Here is an 18,634-nt window from a genome sequence, read left to right as displayed (position 1 = left end):
TTCTAAAGAGTAGGACAGAAACACGCTCGGGGAGGATCCAGGCGCAGCGATGCCCGTGCTTTGCTGTGGGGTGTCCCCAGTTTCTGGGCTGTGCTAGGTGCCCCCCCCCGCCCTTTCTGCTCCACAGGTCAGGGGGCTTAATCCTCCTCCAGAGGTGCTGGGTGCTGCAGCCCAGGCTGGGAATGAGGCTGGGCTGTGCCAATGCTCCTGCTGGCAACAACTCCGCAGGGTCCTGGCAGGCAAGTCTTGCCCCTGTGCTCAGGCTCAGCCCCATGCTGCACAGGGGCAGGAAGGGATCTCCTCCGGTCAGACTGGTGTGGACTGGGGGATTTTGCATTCCTCTGCAGTGGAGGCACGGCCTGGGCCTGGCGTCTCTGGACCATCCGTGACCCCCTGACAGCAGCAAGACATTGGCAGCTGTCGCCCCCCTGCTTTCCTGGGGCAGGGGCAATGCCTGGGGCTGTGTCAGGGGTGACTGTGTCGCGTGGCTCCAAGGTCAGACACAGGGTTTGTCTGGGCTGGTTTGGACGGGGCTGTTCCTGCCTCAGGCAGGGCTGGGCTGGGCTCCCTGCCAACCCCATGGTACGGGGACTCTGCGTTTCACCATGCACCGTCTCTGCTGCCAGCCATCTGATCCCCCAACAAGCAGCATGAATAAAGGCTACACTTGGTTTATACTCCCTAAGCAGCTGCGCGGCGTGTTTATTCAAACCTTGCTGCCATAGGATCTAACGAGACCTTGCGGGTGACAAGAGTTGGCAGCAGCACTGAGCGGGTCGCAGCGAGGGCTGGGCATTTCCATAGGATGCTCAACCTGACCCTGGCACCATGGCCTAGCCCCAAAGTGTTTGCCTGTCAGTTATTATCCAGTCATTATTCTGATGTTTCCTTTCTTCCCCTTCCCAGAGCTGGGAGGCGGTGTCTATCCCAGGAAGGGCACGGGACTGGAGGCCTGGACTCAAGCATGCAGGGAGCTCCGATGCTGCCTGATGCCCCATGGCCATAAAAAGGTCAGCAGGATCCAAGACTTTTGGGCACTTCCCGCTAGTGCTGCAGAATGGCAGCTTGCAATTAGGGGCACCCGCAGCAAGGCAGGACAGGTCCAAAATGGGGAAGGCACCAAGGATCAGGGGAAAAGCAGGGACTTGGAGGGAAAAGACTTAAAGAGAGCTTGGCTTGCTGACCCAGGGGAGAGACGGGTTGAGCTGGGACAGGATTGAAGTCCATAATTCCAATGAGCACCAGGGAGGGGGAAAGAGCTGCTGACCCTATCAGATGAAGTTGGCGCACAAACAATCAGGGATCAACCAGCTCTGATTAAACGCCAGCAGGAAATGAGGAAGCTTCTCACTGCTGGGGTCTGCAGCTCTCTCTGCATGCAAGCAGCTGAGGCAAAAGACCCCCAGTCTGTTTAAAAATGAAGCCTGAGTGACGACAGGGATTATCTCAGGGGCTCCCGACATGCAGTCCGCAGGCCACCAGCACTGCAAAGTGTCTGGATGCAGCCACCCTCACCCACAACTGGCTGCCCTTGGCCACTGGAGGAGGAATGGGCTGGCAGACCTCAGCAGCAGCCCCACGATCCTGCTTGCTGTGGCAGCGCCATGATCCCTCGGCCCCCGGCATGACGTCGCAGGTGTTCAGCAGCTCTCCGGGCCTTGGGAAGCCCTGGTTTCTGCGGTGTGGCCGTCTGTGGGATGCCCTGACCCATGCGGCCCCTTCCTGCCCTTTGTCCCCAGCTCTCGGCATCCAGCTCCATGATCCACACCGGCTGCCCGATGAAACATCCTTCCCAACAGCCCTCTCCCCCACCACCATGCTTCATGGAGCGTGCACGTTTGCTAGTAGTGGGAAAGCAGGGGAACAAACCTGGCAATGCCAAGCAAAGGGGCCTGAGGGGAGGAGTTGGGGAGCTCCACATGCTCCTCTAACACCATCCCGCTCTGCTCTGCTTTCAAAAGCCACCAGCAGCCTCCTGGGCTGTATGAACAGGAGCGTCGGTGCAGATGTGGGGCAGGGATCTCCACTCTTCAGCACTGGGGAGGCCTCCCCTAGAGTTGTGCGCCCAGCTCTGTGCCCTGCACTTCTAGGAGGCCGTGGACAGATTGGAAAGAGTCCAGTACAGAGCGACCACAATGACCAGGGGCCTAGGGTGGAAGAGCTGGGGTGACCAAGTCTGGAGGAGAGAAGACTGAGTGGGGTTTGATCACGGGCTTCAAGTCCCTGCAGGGTGACTGATGATGGAGATGGGCTTTTCTCTGACTGCAGGAGCAACAGCCTCGAGCTGCAGCAGGGGAAACTGAGGCAGGAGATGAGGAGGAACTCCCTGGCACTGCAGGGGGTCCAGCACTGGAGCAGGCTGCCTGGGCAAGTGGTGGGATTCCCCCTCCCGAAGTTTTCCAGAGCGGGCTGGACAGATGCTTGGCTTGGTCAGGGATGATCCTGCCTGGGGCAGAGGCTGGACTGGATGTGACCTCATGAAGTCCCGTCGGCTCGACCTTCCTATGACTCTATGAGCCTTCGGCGCGATAGGGCCTAGGCCCCAGGCTACCGGGCACAAGCTGGAGCAGGGCGTGATGTGAGGCCACATGTCTGCTGGTGTCTGCAGCCCTCCTTCTCTTGCGGCAAGGGCTCCAGGGCACCAGGCACATCACGGACGTCACCAGACACCGGCCACACCAGCACTCATCATACAAGCGCGAGACACCCACAGCTACGGCTGAGGACCGCGACAGTCCTCACAGCCCCGCCAGGCCCTTCTGGGGCTGACGGGTGGAACGCAGCAAATTAACATGTAATGGCACTTAGTGAATCAACATGTAGATGCTACGGTGACAGGTGCCCTGGATTTGCATAGCAGGGGTCCACCGCTCGCAGCCGATGCCGGATGAAGCAGATCCGTGAAACCAGGTTCACATCACAGCTCCAGCTCGCAAAGCCCCCAGTTTTCTTCTGTGCGGGTGTTCCCGTATCAGATCACAGCCCAGGGGAGCACCAGGGAGTGCTGGAGACCAGGCCAGGATTTCTGCCGCCTGCTGCTGTCATTTGGAAACATCTTGGCTGCATTTTTAAGTGCATGGAGGAGAATCAGTCAATCAGAGACTCTCCCCCAGAGGCTGAGCTGGCCTGGGCTAACTCCAAGCCCCACACAGCTTTTAGAGCTGAGCTGCTAGGTCCTATGAAGTGATGGGTAAAGCCTTTAACCTAACAGCCCTGCTGCTAAACCAAGCCCCAGCTCTCAGCCACACCGAGGGGCAGGGGCAGGGACAAGGCGACGGGAGTGCTGCTAGTGAAGCTCAGTCCCCCTTCTCTTAAGCCTAATAACTTTCCCAGCAGGACAGGGCCCGGCTGCCGCGCCATCACGCGCTCCGATTCCTTCCTGATCAATTAAAGCAAGCGCGTGGTAGGTAAGCACAGCCCTGTCAGCTGGATAATAAAGCGCGTGGGCGGAGGCATTTGCAGCGAGCCGTTTGAAAGGAAGTCTCTGCAACTCCTGTCCCTCCGCATCTCCCAGCACACGCACGCAGGGAGGCTCCAGATCTTTTTCTTTTCCCCCTCTCTTGAACAGAAAGCTTTTGATATCCATGGCAACCAGGCAGAAAGCAGCCGCGAGGAGCAGTCTTTGGCGAACGAGGCTATCGGTGACCCGAATTGCAGAGCATACACCTGACACCCCAGAACCCGCCCGGACAGGGCTCTGCTCAAGCTGTGCAGTGCTGCCTTCAGACGCCCAGGGCGTTGCCAAAGTCAGTGAAAAACATCGCTCAATTCTGCCTCTTAAACTGGGTTAAGCCGACTCTCCCCGAGCCCAGCAGGGCTGTATTTTACACAGCTCTGGTGCATTTATGCCAGCACAAAGGTTCCTTCTCTAGAGCCCCCAGGACTCGGGTTAAGCAGCCATTTGTGAAGCCTGTCTGAGCAAGGCTGGTGGCAATAGCTCCTACTTCCCAGCTGAGATTTGGACCCTGGGGCATGCTGAGCAGGGGGTGAGTCCAGGCAGCATGGGAACAGGCTGGCAATGAGGAACAGCCAGAGGCAAAAGGTTTTCGCAGGGGAGGCCCGTTTGCCTGGGGCACTGGGAGAGGGATCCCCTGGCCAGAGCACCCAGAGCAGAGGGCTCCTAGAGGTCAGTGGGAGGAGAAAGCCCCCCAAAAGTGAGCCCTGAGACCCTGCTCCCCAGGCCAGGTCTCCAGGAGGAGACGACAGGCTCTAGCTTCTCCAGACGGAGTGAGTGAGCTGCTGCCTCGAGAGGCAGCCTTGCCATTTCCCTTGCGGCGCCTTGGCAAGGTCTGGGCCAAGAAGGAGGAAGTCTCTCACCGTCTGATGAGGGCGGCGTGGTGCCAAGTGGGGTGACGGGCGTCGTTGGAACCGGGTTGGCCGGCGTCGTCATCAAGCCTATCTCGGGATGGCTCTGCAGGGAGACACATGGGGGTCAGCATGGCTCACAGCTATGCAGGGCCTCTGCATGGAGCACCCATTCCCTGCCAGCAGCACAGGCTCATCCTGCCTCCCCCAGCCAAACACAGGAGGGGCTACACGGTGGGGAATCGCCCCCAAACCCTGCCATTCTTTCTTCTCCACAGACATGCACAGCACCTAAAGCCCCCGTGCTCCCCAAAGGCTCTCAGCATGACCCCTTGGCTGCACACTTCCAACCCTGGCTCAGCTTTAAAAGGAGCTCCTCACTTTCTAGCATCCTCCTCTTTAGACACGCCAGCGATTTATGATGTCCCGAGTGCTCTGGGAGAGAACAGCTCCACATAAATAACGTTATTAGTATCGATCCTCCCGGCTTTCTCCCCTTGGCTCTCCTCTCCAGCTCATCTCTGCTAACAGCTCCGTGCCTAACGACTGCTGTAACCTTATTCTCCCCGGCTCCCATTTATTTCCCGCATCCATCAGAAGAGGTGAGGGTTTCGAGCAGCCAGCGATCTTATTTGCAGCCTGGCTCTGATGGAATGAATCGGTTCCATCCAACATCTTTCGCCCAGCTGATGCTCACAACACTTTGTCATCCCCCTATAAACATGCACAGTGACAGTCTGGAGACCGGGGAAGCGATGGAGATGGGCTGGTGAGAATATGAGTCTGTGGGGCTGCAGGCAGGTGGCTTCACACCTGCTGTAATATCCCATAATCCGTGTATTTTATGGGGCTCGGCTATAAGTCAGTGTTTAAATGAGTGCACGAAAGAGCTTTAAAATGCATTCTCCCCCTAAATCTTATGCAGAAACGTGTTTGCAGCCACTGGACAGAACAGCATGGCATTCACTGAAGTGCCTTTTTTCCCCCCAAACTGTATTTCAGCTGTCAGCTGAGATAAGAGTGCCACCTAGCAGCACGGAGGGAACAGACGCAGGCCACGAACCCTTCATCGGATGCCCCCGGGGCTATCAACAAGCACCTTCCACATCTCCCCATCTCCACCCCCAGGGCCTCGAGATCCAGGCAACGCCAGGGCCAGGAGAGAACGTCATTCCACCCCCCTGGCTGCTGCAGGGCAGGTGCCAGCCCATCTTTGCTAGGAGAGGAGCCCTGAGGGGGTCTTTGAGGCTGGCATGCTCCAATGGGTGTGGAGCCCCAGCTCAGGAGTCTTCTGGCCCCAGGTCAGCCAAATCCCCGTCACCAGGATGGAGGCCCTCACCAACTCACTCCGAGAAGCCCTGCACAACAGGGCGCTGACTCTGCTGCTACCTGGAGACTGGGTCCCCCTCGCAGGGGTCAGACACTAGCCACGTGCAGGGAAGAGAGGGCTCTGCAGGGCACTCTCCAGCAGCCTCAAGGCAGAGCTCAGTGCCCTGTGGGGCTCGCACCCAGCCCCTCTGGGTCAGTCTGACAAGGCTCTTGCCTAGACAACACCCCCCAAACCACTGCTTCTCGCCCCGGCAGGGGAGATTTCACCTCCACATCCCCCTGGGTCCGGGCCCCACCTGTCTCTGAGCCGGCACCGCTCTAACTAGGCACCAAGGGTGCAGGAGCGAGGAGAGGGCTGCAGCGATCAGACAGCCGCAGCAAACCGGTGCGGGAGCCCACCTGTGCCAGCACGGTGATGAAGTTCCGGTTCAGGTGCACGGCTTCGTAGAGGGCCAGCAGGATCGCCTCGTTCGTCCTGCGGGGAAGGGACACGGTGACGACAGCCTCCCAACCCGATCACCCAGCAGACACTGGGCTCCAGGTTTGGAGAGGACCAGGCCAGGCCCTGGGGCACCACAAAACAGCAGTACTCATGAGTGTAGATGTCCCACCGCCAGACCCATCCCACGAGGGACCCTGCCTTCCTCAGTCTCCAGCACAGCCCAGGAGCCTGGAAGCACAGAGCAGCCTCCTGCTGCCGTGTGCCCGTCTGTATTGGGCTGGGGACACACCTGCTCTCCTGCCCCCGTGATCCCCGGAGCACTCAGTGCGAGGCCAAAGCACCTGCTGCCCCCTCTGCCCTCATCTCCCCAGGTTGAGATGCTTGATGTCTACATGCAGTGGGCTCCAAGTCTTGCCCACATCACCGCTACACCAGGACCAGGTGGCCGGGGGCACGAGCGAGACCTGGAAATGCCAGATCCAAGCCCCTGCCACGAAACCACCATCCTGAGCCATGGGCCCATGAAGGAAGCTTGATGGACGGGGATTCTCCCCAGCCACCAACAATCCTCTAATGCCCTTGGCACCCACACGGTGTGGCAGGATGGCTGCAGAGCAAATGACTGACTGTCCCTGCTGCTCCCTCAGCACCAATCTAACCCTGTCTTCGCAGCCACGTGGTCGATCCCGTGGCCAGGCCACAGTGCCGCCACCTCTGGGATAGGCCATCTTGCCGCAAAGCAGCCCCGCAAATCAAGCAGGTGAGGCCTGCCCTAACAGAAATGCTGCTGCTTGCCTCATGCCATGCACTTACTGGACAGAGATTTTCTCGTCAGCGTCTGCTATGAACATGCTGCCGACCTATGGAAGGAAAGAGCATTGCACGGCTTTAGGAGGACGCCAGCACCACACAGGGCTCAGCTCAGGACAGCACGGCTGGCAGGGACTGAGGCTGACAGCCTGGGTGGAGGGGAGATGCAAGTGAAGAACCAGCCTGCCTGGACAATGCCTCCTACCGATGGCATTTTTTCCTCTGTGCCATCGTTAATGATTGGCCCCCAAATGCAACCGCTTGCATCAGGAGGTGCCCGAGACACTGCCAATGCGAAGGACAGAGGCAGCTCACAGCTTCCCCCATGAGTCCCTAGGAGCTGCCTTGGGAAGACGCAGCCACCATCTTTCCCCAGAAGCCATCTCATAGCAGCAGCAAAGCCCAGGCCACGGACCGAACCCCATGCGTTTCCAGCCACGAGTTGCTGATCGCACTAGCTGGGAGCTGGTCTCCACAGTGGCCTGGGCTGCTGGGAAAGGGAACAGGCGCCTGCTGCTCTGGAAATGGAGTGAGCTGGAGACAGGAGCATGAAACAAGAGATCCCCCCAGCCTTCACGAGGGGAACCCAGAGAGGCCACATAGAGCTAACACCAGGGTCTCCCATCTCCCTCAGAGCCAGCCCCGAGCCCAAGCCAAACCTCGCCCAGCCCATCCTGAACGACGTCCTAAAAACAACACTCCCGCTGCACTTACCATGTTGGTCAAGGCTGAGAAGAAGCCGGTCTGGTGCTCCTCCTCCTTGTCCCTGTACTGCCTGCACAAACAGCAGAGAGGGCATGAGGGTTTGGCATGACACACAGGACAGGGACCATCATACCCCACACCCTGCCAGGGCTGGGGCCGCCGGGACCAGGTTGGGAGAGCGCAGCCACCTTCCTGCTTCGTTTTCATGAGCTTGTGCAGATATGAGGATCCTAAACCCCTGCCTGCAGCACAGAGCAGAGGGGCTACGGGCTGGTTTCTGGCCCCTGGGAGACGAGAGTCCAAGTAGCAAGTTATCTGCAGTGAAGTTCGCTGTGCTGGACACAACTCCTCCAGCCTGGGCGTAGGGAAATCTTATGGAAACGCTACCTTAAATCTCAGACAGATGTTGAGCCTATGACTCAAAACCCTGCTAAAAATCTTAACAGGTTACAGGAAAGAAAAAAACGACTCAGGCACTCGCTTGGGTTTCAAAGCTGATCTCCTGTCTCACGTTGCCCCGGGACATGTGAAATGCCTCACAGAACAGAGAACGTCACCGTGCCTGACAGCTGTGACGGCTTACAACCAAATGACACTGCAACCCAGGGCAACCCACCAGTGGAAAGAGGGTTGTGCAAAAACCTCCGCTCAGGCTCACCCCCACGCTGTGCTGGGCAGGAAGGGATTTCCCCCCTGCTCAGCCTGGTTGCACTGGGGGGTTTCCCCTTCCTCTGGAGCAGGGGCACGGCCTGGCCTGGGATCTCTGCAGTGCCCATGACCGCCCTGGCAGTAGCAGGACGTTGGCAGCTGCAACCTTCCTGCTTTCCCGGGGGCAGGGGCGATGCCTGGGGCTGTCAGGGACAACTGTCGTGTGGCTCTGAAGCTGGACATGGGTTTGTCTGGGCTGGTTTGGACAGGGCTGATCCTGCCTCAGGCCGGGCCGTGACTGAATGCAACCCCGGAGCTCTGGAAGTCTTGTAAAGGAGGCTGTAGTTTGGCAGGAAAGCTCTAGGCTTTCTCTGAGGTGTCTGCAACCCCCAGGGATGATGGCATGAAAACAATCCCAAGATTTGACCAAGCGTAAAAAAAGCTCCTCATTCCCCTCTGGGCTGAGTCTGGGGGTAGCTCCCTCCAAGGGGAGACAGAGCAGAGCCAGCACCAACCTAGGTCCAGGGTAGACCCAACGCAGACTGGGAGAGAAGGAGGTGGTGCTGATGCTGCTGAGGGCCGTCCAGGCCAACAGGCAGTTAAACCCCCATGGAAGTGCCCAGCTAACGGAGGTGGGGAGCACCCTGGGGCAGGGTTAACCCTCTTGCCGGGCTGGCTGCCCTTCATGCTGAGGCAGTAGATGCCCATCGCAGCCTGAGGTGCCACAGGGCTGACTGGGCCCTGGTCTGATCCAGCCTGGAGACTCCCAGAGCCGTGGGGCTGGCAGAGAGCTGTGGGGTCACATCTAGTCCGAGCCCTGTCCAAGGCAGGATCAGCCCCATCCAAAACCCGTGTCTGAGCTCAAAGCCACACAACACAGTCACCCCGACACAGCCTTAGGCATCACCCCCGGGATACAGGGGGCTGCAGACATCAACATCCTGCTGTTGCCGGGGGGTCACGGACACTGCAGAGAGCCCAGGCCAGGCCGTTCCCCCAGTGCAGAGGAAGGCAAAACCCTCCAGTGCAAACCAGTCTGAGCAGGGGGGAAATCCCTTCTTGCCCCAGTGAAGCATGAGGCTTAGCCCGAGCACAGGGGCAAGACCCTCCAGCTAGGACCCTGCGGGGTTGGTGCCAGCAGCAGCATTGGCACAGCCCAGTCCCATCCCCAGCACTGCCGGGGGAGGCTTAAACCCCGCGACACATGGAGCAGAAAAGGGCGGGGGGGGGGAACAACAGCCCAGCAGCCTGGGACACCCCACGGCAGAGCCACGGGCATCGCTGCGCTTAGAACATCCCTGACCGGCGCCCATCCAGACTCTCATCAAACCCTGCAGTGATGAGGAGTTGCCCACTTCCCTGGCATCTCTCCCATGCACCTCCCCTACCCTGACAGTGAAGAAGTTTGTCTTGATCTCCAATCTAAATTTACTTTGCTGCAACTTCAAGTCATGGGTCCACATCCTCCTCCCTGCAGCAGGAGAGGACAGGGGTTTTCCCTCTGCTCTCTGGCAGCCCTGCAGCGATTTGCAGGCTGCTCTCATGTCCTCTCTTCAGTGCCTTTTCCAAGGGGTTTGCTCCTTTCAGTGGCACAGGTTTCCCATCAGAGCTGCATGCAGCAAAACAGACATTTGTCTGTCACGTGGGATCAGGGGGACAGTGCCCCAGGCTCAGGCCATGGGACCATGGGTGGTGGTAACAGCAGGGGTCACATGGTAGCAGCCAGGGCAGGAGGCAGCTGTGGCTACCATGCAGAGGAAGGAGGGAGAGGTGTGGGGGCTGGCAATTGCACTCACTGGTTGTACTCTGACAGCGCCTGGGCAATCACGAGTCCCATCCCCTGCAAGAACAGAAACCGGCTTCACTCTGTGGGAAGCTGCACCGCGATGGTGGGAGGGGGATCTGCTCCCTGGGGCCACCCGCCCGCCCACTCCCCCACTCGCCTCAGAGCAGGGCTGGGAGCCCCGACCCCTCGCCTGCATCAGAGCCAGAGACTCACAAGCCTCATGCAAATGCTTCTATGTTCAGGGCATTAAACCGAAGCAGGGCCCACTCGCCAGCTCTCTGATGCTCTCGGTTCATAGAAAATGAGGGTGTGAAGGGACTTCAGGACGTCAGATCTAGTCCAACCCCCTGCTCCAAGCAGGCCCAGCCCCAACTACATTATCCCAGGCAGGGCTTTGTCTAGCCAGGGCTTAAACACCTCCAGGGATGGAGATGCCACCACCTTTCTGGGTAACCTGTTCCAGTGCTTTACTACCCTCCTCGTGAGAAAGTTTTTTCCTAATATCTAACCTAAACCTCCCTTGCTGCAACGTGAGCTGGCCACTGATGTAAAAAGGCAGCCAGGGTCGAGGTGGAGAAGCCCCAGCGCGGCACGAGGGATACTCACGTTGAGCGTGGCCTCGTCATCCACGATGGAGAGTTTCACTATGTACGGGTTCACCGACTGCAGAGAGAGGGGAGGAGACAGCGTTAGGCCTGGCCTCTGGCTCAGCTGCGTGCTTGGCGTGATATCGGTTTCCCAATCGTGAGTGCCTGGTAAATAGCATGTCATCAGACCAATCATCAGACACACGTGCCACCATGCAGCAGGCCCCAGAAGCAGTGTGGGGGCTGAACAGGACGATGGTCAGCGGTCCAAGACTTTGGCCATCTTGCAACCACTGCCAAAAAGCACCTGGGTAAAGGACCAGGAAGGCATGGCAATACCGAGGTCCCATCCATCTAACAGCCCAGGCTGCACCTCCACACCTTATAGGTCAGGCCAGGGATGCTCAACCCCCCACCTGCAGACCAGGTCTGGCGCCCAGCACCTTGTCATCCAGTCCATGGGAAGCCCCCCAGGGCTGTGGCTCTGCATGCTGGATGGGGCAAGCCGGGCGGCATGGGGCCCAATCCCAGCGTACATGACCAGGCAGATGGAGCAAGGGGCTCCTGGAGCCCAATCTGTGCCCCCACGCCTGGATAAAGGTGGCATGAGGCCTTGGGGCCTGGTCCTGGGGTGGAGGGTTGAATCCAGCCCATGGACCAGCCCCACACCCTTCATGCAGCTTGTGGGGCCAAAAGGTTGAGCAGCACCAGGTTAGCCACTGAAAGCCAGCAGCTCTGGGGAGACACAGTCAAGTCACTTGCCCTCTTGGGGGACAGATGCCTCGACAGAGGCTGCCAAGACTTTAGCAGGTGTTTTCCGTCGTTAAGACGCAGCTTCTACCAAGGCTGCGTGTCAGCATGGAGAGGAGCAGAGGCCGGGGGCAAACAAGAGTGCAGGGCCAGAGGGTGCAGCTGAGGGAGGTGAACACCTGAAGACCAGGCCATTGCCCCCTTGGCTTCACGATCACCAAGTCGCCCCGTTTCACAGCAACGTTGAGCCAGGCCGGGCAGTGAGGAAGCAACCGCCAGCTCATGGCCCCCGCATGCTGGGCAAGGATCATAGCGCTCCTTCAGCTCAACTTGAGCCCAGGGGAGCAGCTAGGCCCAGGTCTACTCGCAGGCTGCCCCCTGCCCCTAGGCCGCGCAAGGGGAGCAGGGGCACATCTGTTCCCCAGCTCGTAGCCTGGAGCTGGAGGACAGAGGCCTTTGGCTGCCTGCGGACAACACAGTGCAGCCATCAAGAGCGAGGCTACCTGGGCACCAGTGCTGCAGCAGGGGAAGACCTGCAGTCGTGGCTCCATGCCACTCAAGCCCACTGCTCCTCTCTGTCCTATGCTGCCTACTGCAAAGCCAGCTCCTGCTCGTCCACTCAGAGTGGAAACCGGGGGGGTCTGCACCCTCTGTGCTGACAGACCTCTGCCATCTCCCTCCCACCAGCCTCCCCACCAGGGACCCCATGGTCTCACTGCTCCTCTGCTGCCGCCCCTTCTTACATCCAGTCCTTCCCACCACCCTTCCCCGGGCTTCTGCTCTTGCAGAAGGGTCCACTGTAAACACTGCAATCCACGCACACGCACCCAGCTTTGGTCTAGACTTCCCAGACCTTCACTGCTGGAGGCTGAGGGTGAGAGGAATGGGGGGAAACCCTGATCAGCTCCAGGCCACCATCCCATCCAGCCTCCACTCTCTGCCACTGTGTGACCCAGGAGAGGGGGCAAGATGGACCTGCGGTCTGACCCAGTCCATGGCAGCTCTCATACATGGGTTGCCATTCTTGGTGCCCTCAGTTCTGCTCTGGGGCTGCAGCAGCAGCAAGGAGACTGCCTCCCCGAGCTGCCCACAGTCCAGCGTGGCTCTGCCCCCGACCCATTTGTTCTGCATCCGCGGGCGGGTTCAAGCACCTCAGACTGCTCCTTCCCATGAGCATCAACACATACACATCTCCGACAAGCGGCAGCTACCAGAGAGCAACCTGGGTGCCTGCTTTCCCCCAGGTGCTCCTGGGGTCTCTCTCTCCAGCTTGCCTCATCTCAGTCCTCTCCCAGGGACCTCAGCCACGAGTGGCCCAAAAGCCTAAATTAATTGCATCTGCTTCTCTCCAATGGTCCCAGTCTCGAGCACTGGCCAATGAGTGTTTCTAATGATCCCAAGAGTCTCTGGTAAGGTGACAGCAGGGCTGAGCCCAAGCTTCTGCCTCCATCCACCTGCTGAAGGGAGGCAGACAAAGGTGACTTAGCTCCCCGGAGGGGCCAGATCTGCAGAGGGCCTGGGTGGCAGCACGGGCCTGCGGTGGAACTACAGAGGCACTTGCCTGGACCGTGGAGCACCTCTTATGAGCTCCCCCAAACAAATCCCCAGCACTCAGGCAGAAGCAGAGACCAACACTCTCGGGGCAACCCAGCACCACCCAGCAAACACACCTGCCCCTCACCCACCTCCCCTGGCAAGAGATGCAACAACAGTGCTTCTCAACCGGGGCTGCGAGGTCCTTTTAAACGGGTGATGCACTTACTGGCACAGTGAGGCATGCAAACCCCATGCAAGTCGCAAAGTCAACCCAGAGACCTCGAGCAGGAACCCACAGCATGCGAAGCCTCCTTCCCTGCCATGGCCTTGCTGAGCTCTTGGCAACAGAAGAATCGCTCAAGGATTTTCCACAGTCAAGAGACAAGTGAGTGCCAAGAGCTGGCACTTCCTGAGGAGGCCTGCAGTCTCAGGCAGTTGAGAACTACGATCCTATACTACAGCACCAGCGCTGTGAATCCCTCTAGGAGACAGCGGAGGGAGGGAGACACGTCCGTAGACCTCACGTGCCAGAACAGACCTGCAGGAATCAGATGCTCATTGCTAGGGGTGGAAAGAGATGTCGCCTTCCACAAGGCTGCAAAAGAAGTCAGCAATAACTTGTGCCACTTTATTGCAGCGGTTGTCAGTTTGCTTTAGGGCAGGAGAGTGCAGGCAGCCCAGCACTGCCCACACTCTCTTCCTACCCCAGGGAAGTGCTCCCTGGGCACGTCTCTGGAAGTGGGGAAAGCTGGGTCCCTGCATGCAGAGACGCAGCCCTGGCAGTCTCCATGGGCACGTCTCAGGAAGCAGGGAACATGTTGCCCATTGTCCTATCCATCGACCTTGAGGAACAACAGCATGACATGTCACCCATGTCCCTGCCAGCTGACCTGCCTCATTGGCAACATCTACTTCTAGCCCAAGGAAAAAAGGGGGAAACAAACTCAGCGTGAACCATCCCCAGGTGAGCCATCAGTAGATGGCACCCAGGGCCTCCTAGGCCCCCCCATCCACACATGCCTGCAGGGGACTGTGCAGCTTTGAGACTCATCCCCTCCCATCCAGAGGGGCCAGGCCCTTGGAGCAGGGAACTCAGGGCCAAAGGCCGAGGAGGGAGCAGAGGCAGCAGCTGGGCAGGGCGCAAAGCTGGACTGTCGCAGCCACACAGCTGCTCCGCTCGGGGACAGGGAGCGAGGAGCTGGCCCACCTGCTAGCGGAGTCCCTGGCTCCTGAGAGCAAGCTGGTGTCATGGGAAGCTTGGTATGCTCTGTGCCATGTTTTGGCCAGCTGGAAAGTGGGACAAAGCACCAGTTCCTCCCCTTATTTACAGCTCAGCGCTTTCAGTGAGGCTGAAGCACCCAGACTCCAGGAGCAAAGTCAGGGACGCAGGCCCAGGCAGTCTGCAAACCACCGGGGGCCAGAGAGAGTCTCACTGCTGCTGGTTCCAGACAGGGCAGGCTTCCAGCCCCTGGAAAAGCTGCCATGTAGAGCAGCATGGGAACATCGCTCTGCCTCGCTGCTAAGGGCAATGGGATTGAACTGGAGCAGATTAAATCTCTGCAATGCTCTTTCTGGCTGTAAGAGCAGTGGGGTGGTAGAACCAGCTGCCCAGGGATGCAGTGGCTGGATGGGTGCAGGGCTAGGCTGGATTCAGAGTAGCACAGGCTGAGTCTGTGCAGGGAGCAGGCCTGGATGGTGCATGAGGTCCCTGGCAGCCCCCACAATGCCATGCTGCGGGGCGGGGGCAAATCCCAGAGCTAACTTTCCTGGGAGCATCCCCCTGCAATCACAGCTGCAGCCTCTTCCAGCTTGGCCATGCCCTGACCCAGAGACAGCACAACCGAGTCCTTGCGGTGGCAGGAGGCACCAAGCTGTGCCCCCATGTAGCTAAGCAGGAGGCGGCTGGGGGTGGGACAAGAGAGCCCCAGACAGAGCTGCCCATGGGCCCTGTACACCCCAAAGCGTTTGTTTTTAAGACTCCCCTGCTCCAAAGCTGTTTGCAAGGTGCATGGGACCTGCAACCTTCACATGTGCCATCCCAGCAGTCCAAATGGACCCTGCAGGAGAGACAGCATGGCTGGTCGGGGGCACAGGGACAGCAACAACGAGAGGGTGGAGAGTAATTCCCCACTCCCTGCCCCATCACTGGGAGCAGGTGCAGGGAAGGGGATACCCCCTGCCCCTCCCCACTGCCACTTCCCCAGTCCTCAGCCCCCATGCAGCCTGGCCGGGGTGGATAAGGATAGCCCCCTGCCAAAACGAAGCCAGGTGAGGAGGACAGGTATATTTTTGTGACCCCTCTCCCCTGCACCCCTCCTGCCTCTCTACCAGCCCCACTGCAGTGCCTAAGAAGAGACAAGAAGGGAAAAAGGCCTCTCTCCCCTTGGCCAAGTCTGCTCTGTGCATGCGATGCTCCTTTGAGTCTCATTAGTGCGTCTCCATAGCGTCACTATTTCCCTGGTGCTGTCAATTATTTCCTAGTGCAATGTGGTCCTTTCGCTCAGCAGCAAGGGAGAGAAACATTTCCTCAGAAACAGGGAGGCGGCATCCTACAGCTACACATGGTGGATGGGTGCAGACCCCTTTCTACCTACAGTGGCTCTGTAGGAGGATTAAATCCCTTGACACGTGGAGCAGAAAGGGGAGCCGGGGGGCAACCAGCACAGCCCAGAAGCCTGGGACACCCCACAGCAGAGCACAGACATCGCTGCACCTAGAGCATCCCTCATGAGGGTCTGTCCAGCCTCTCCTTGAACCCTCCAGCGAGCAGCGTGTGGATGCTACAACAATATGAGTAATACACACACCACCCCCAGCACCAATCTACAGATACAGGCATGTGGACACATGTACAACCCCCGGTGGGAACACAGTCAGGTGCGCGGCTGGCACAGAACTTCCCACGCAAGTCAGTTAACGAAATGGAAGGACCAGATGAGACCTCTTCCTGGGTCATCGATGTCAGCTCCCAGGCACTGTGCCACGTACCCTCTTCACAAACTAACCCTGCCCCATGGCCCCCAGCTGCTCTGGTGAAGAGGAAACTCCTCATTTCCAGCCCACGTGCTTTCCAATCCTATTGGCTGAAACCAGAAACCCAAGACAGGCCGTTAAAATACGGTGCTTCATGCATAGAGGAACTGACAGGAGGGTTTCCCACTGCTTTCATTTTCTCTCTTCCGCACAACATCAAGAAAGCAACAATCTGCAGACACAGCAGCAGATCAGAGAGCAGCATGGTCCTCCTCCATGGGAAAGACAAAGCGAGTTGCTTGATGAGGATGACTGGAGAGACGCAAAGCTGCTGGTCTAGCTCTTTGAGGGGCTTGCAAGATGGGACATTTCCCTGGCTCCTCCTAGGCACAGGGTCAGCATCTATTCAGAGGGCTCTTTATTACCTTGGCTCATTGTTTTGGCTTCCAATCCTACGCTCAGGGCCTGAGACATGACAGCTCTATGAACCCAGTTCCCTAGACAGAATATACCTTACACACACACGCACACAACCCACCCACTCACCTTGCTTTCAACAGAGTGCACTGCAAGCAAAACCATTCCTACTGAGAAAGTGTTTTTGTACTTGGGTACAAGCATGCATAGGTTATTAGCATTTTTTCATAGCATCCAAGAGCTGTGGGGCAGGCAGGGAGCTGAGGGGACACATCCAGTCCCAGCCCTGCCTAAGGCAGGGTCAGCCCCGCCCAAACCAGCCCAGACAAACTCTGTGTCCGACCTCGAAGCTGCATGACACAGTCCCCTGACACAGCCTTAGGCATCACCTGCACCTCTGGGGTAAAGAGGGGCTGTGGCTGCCAATGTCCTGCTCCTGTTGGGGCAGTCATGGGTGCCACAGAGAGCCCAGGCCAGGCCATGCCCCTGCTGCAGAGGAAGGCAAAACCCCCCAGTGTGGCCCGCTCTGAGGAAAGGGGAAATCCTTTCCTGCCCAGTGCAGCGTGGGGCTGAGCCTGAGTGCAGGAGCAAGACCCTCCAGCCAGGACCCTACAGGATTGGTCCCAGCAGGAGCATTTACATACACACAGGCTGGACTAGACATTGTTCATTTTGTATGGGGTTAGCACTTATGGAGCCAACATGCAGTCCATGCTTTGCAAACGTCCATCACTGTGTTCTTCCTCTCCCCAGCCTTTCAGTCCCATTTCTAAACATGCCACCAGGGCTGCCAGTGCAGCTCTCTGCAAAGACAGAGCAGCACAGATTCAAAACCCGAGACAACTCCCATTAACGACGGCATTGGGGTCGGTTACGCTGTTCCAAAGGATTTCTCTCCAAACTGCAGATAAAAGGAGGATTTCAAAGCAGTTTCAAGCTGCCCGAACAGTGCCCACAGCAAAGACAGCCACTGCACCCTCACACGAGCTGGCTGAAGGTGCCCATGTAATGATGTGAGCGTGCAGAGAACACCTACCTCGTACTTCCTGTAGTTTACCAGCAAGGCAAGCAGGACTACAGCGTCGTAACCATGCTCCCTGCGGCTCAGGGGGGTGGACAGGATCTGAAACGTAAATTGCCAGAATTAGCATGGGGAAGTCTCGGCCACGGGACACAGAGGAGGACACGGCACAACTGGGTTCCACAAGGGACCAGACACATGGATGGAGGGTCGGTCCATCAGGGGCCGTTCAACGCAACAGGCATGGATGTCGGCTAAAGGGCAATGAGCAGGGTTACTCGGCACATGCCCAGTTCCTTATATTCTCCCTCTAAAGCAGGGATGGCCGACCTATGGCAAGTCTGCAGCAAGTGGCATGGGCAGCTGCTAGGTGTGGGATGCAGCAGATCCGGGAGAGGACAGGCAGAACACCAGCATACAGGACAGGGAGCAGAAAGCAGAGCAGCAGATGGGGCACGAAGCACAGGGCAGGGAGCACAGGGCAGAGCAGCAGATGGGGCAGGGAGCAGAAAGGGGGAAAGGGATGGGAATGGCGCTAAGGGAGGGTACAGGGCCCATCCGTGGCAGGCCTGGGCCCCACTGGTCTGAAGCATCCATTCTTTGCCCTGCTAGAGATGGGTCCCTGGGTGAGACAGACCCTTGGTCTGTCCCATGCACCTGCCGTGATAAAGCCCCACGCAATCTGGCTTCCTGCTGAAGCAGGTGGAAGCAGAGCACAGCGTGCCCAGGACATCGGCACAAAGCGCGGCCAGTGACTTTGTGAATGTCAGCACTCACCAGAGATAGTTTCAGTTTCATAGTTGGTCGGGTCGGAAGGGACCTGAGCAGATTATCCAGTCCGACACCCTGCCATGGGCAAGAAAGGATGCTGGGGTCAAATGACCCCAGCTAGGTGGCTGTCTAGCCTCCTTTTGAAGACCCCCAGGGTAGAGGCCAGCACCACTTCGCTTGGAAATTGGTTCCAGCTCCTAGCTGCCCTGACCATGAAGTAGCGCCTCCTGATATCTAGCCTGAACCTACTCTCCGTCAACTTATGGCTGCTGTTTCTTGTTACCCCCAGTAGTGCTCGGGAGAACAGCGACTCTCCCATCGCCTGCTGGTCCCCCTTGGCAAGTTTACAGGCGGCCACCAGACCCCCCCTCAGCCTTCTCTTGGGGAGGCTGAACAGGTTCAGGTCCCGTCGCCTCTCCTCGTAGGGCCTGCCCTGCTGCCCCCTGACCATGCGAGTGGCCTCCTCTGGACCCTCTCCATGTTGTCCACAACTCTCCTGCAGTGCGGCGCCCAGAACTGGACGTAGTACTCCAGCTGCAGCCTGACCAGTGCCA

General features: G+C 58.5%; 1 protein-coding gene across 2 annotated transcripts in view; it reads right to left on the bottom strand.

Moving 5' to 3' along the window:
- Positions 1–18,634, bottom strand: part of CUNH10orf76 (chromosome unknown C10orf76 homolog) — an 88,874-nt gene that overhangs the window by 54,489 nt on the left and 15,751 nt on the right. For both annotated transcript variants that reach the window (XM_019502705.1, XM_019502706.1), the window contains 7 exons: positions 17,325–17,411; positions 10,632–10,688; positions 10,036–10,079; positions 7,601–7,661; positions 6,890–6,936; positions 6,034–6,109; positions 4,318–4,411 (listed from right to left, as the gene is read on the bottom strand). In XM_019502705.1, coding sequence (XP_019358250.1) covers positions 4,318–4,411; positions 6,034–6,109; positions 6,890–6,936; positions 7,601–7,661; positions 10,036–10,079; positions 10,632–10,688; positions 17,325–17,411 — 466 coding nt within the window. The remainder of the gene's footprint in view (positions 1–4,317; positions 4,412–6,033; positions 6,110–6,889; positions 6,937–7,600; positions 7,662–10,035; positions 10,080–10,631; positions 10,689–17,324; positions 17,412–18,634) is intronic.

The sequence above is a fragment of the Gavialis gangeticus genome, unplaced genomic scaffold, assembly GCF_001723915.1.
Source record: "Gavialis gangeticus isolate Ggan-Ray unplaced genomic scaffold, GavGan_comp1, whole genome shotgun sequence".
In the NCBI taxonomy this organism is placed as follows: domain Eukaryota; kingdom Metazoa; phylum Chordata; order Crocodylia; family Gavialidae; genus Gavialis; species Gavialis gangeticus.
The sequence above is the reverse complement of the archived record's forward strand: the minus strand, read 5'-3'. Positions and strand labels throughout refer to the sequence as shown.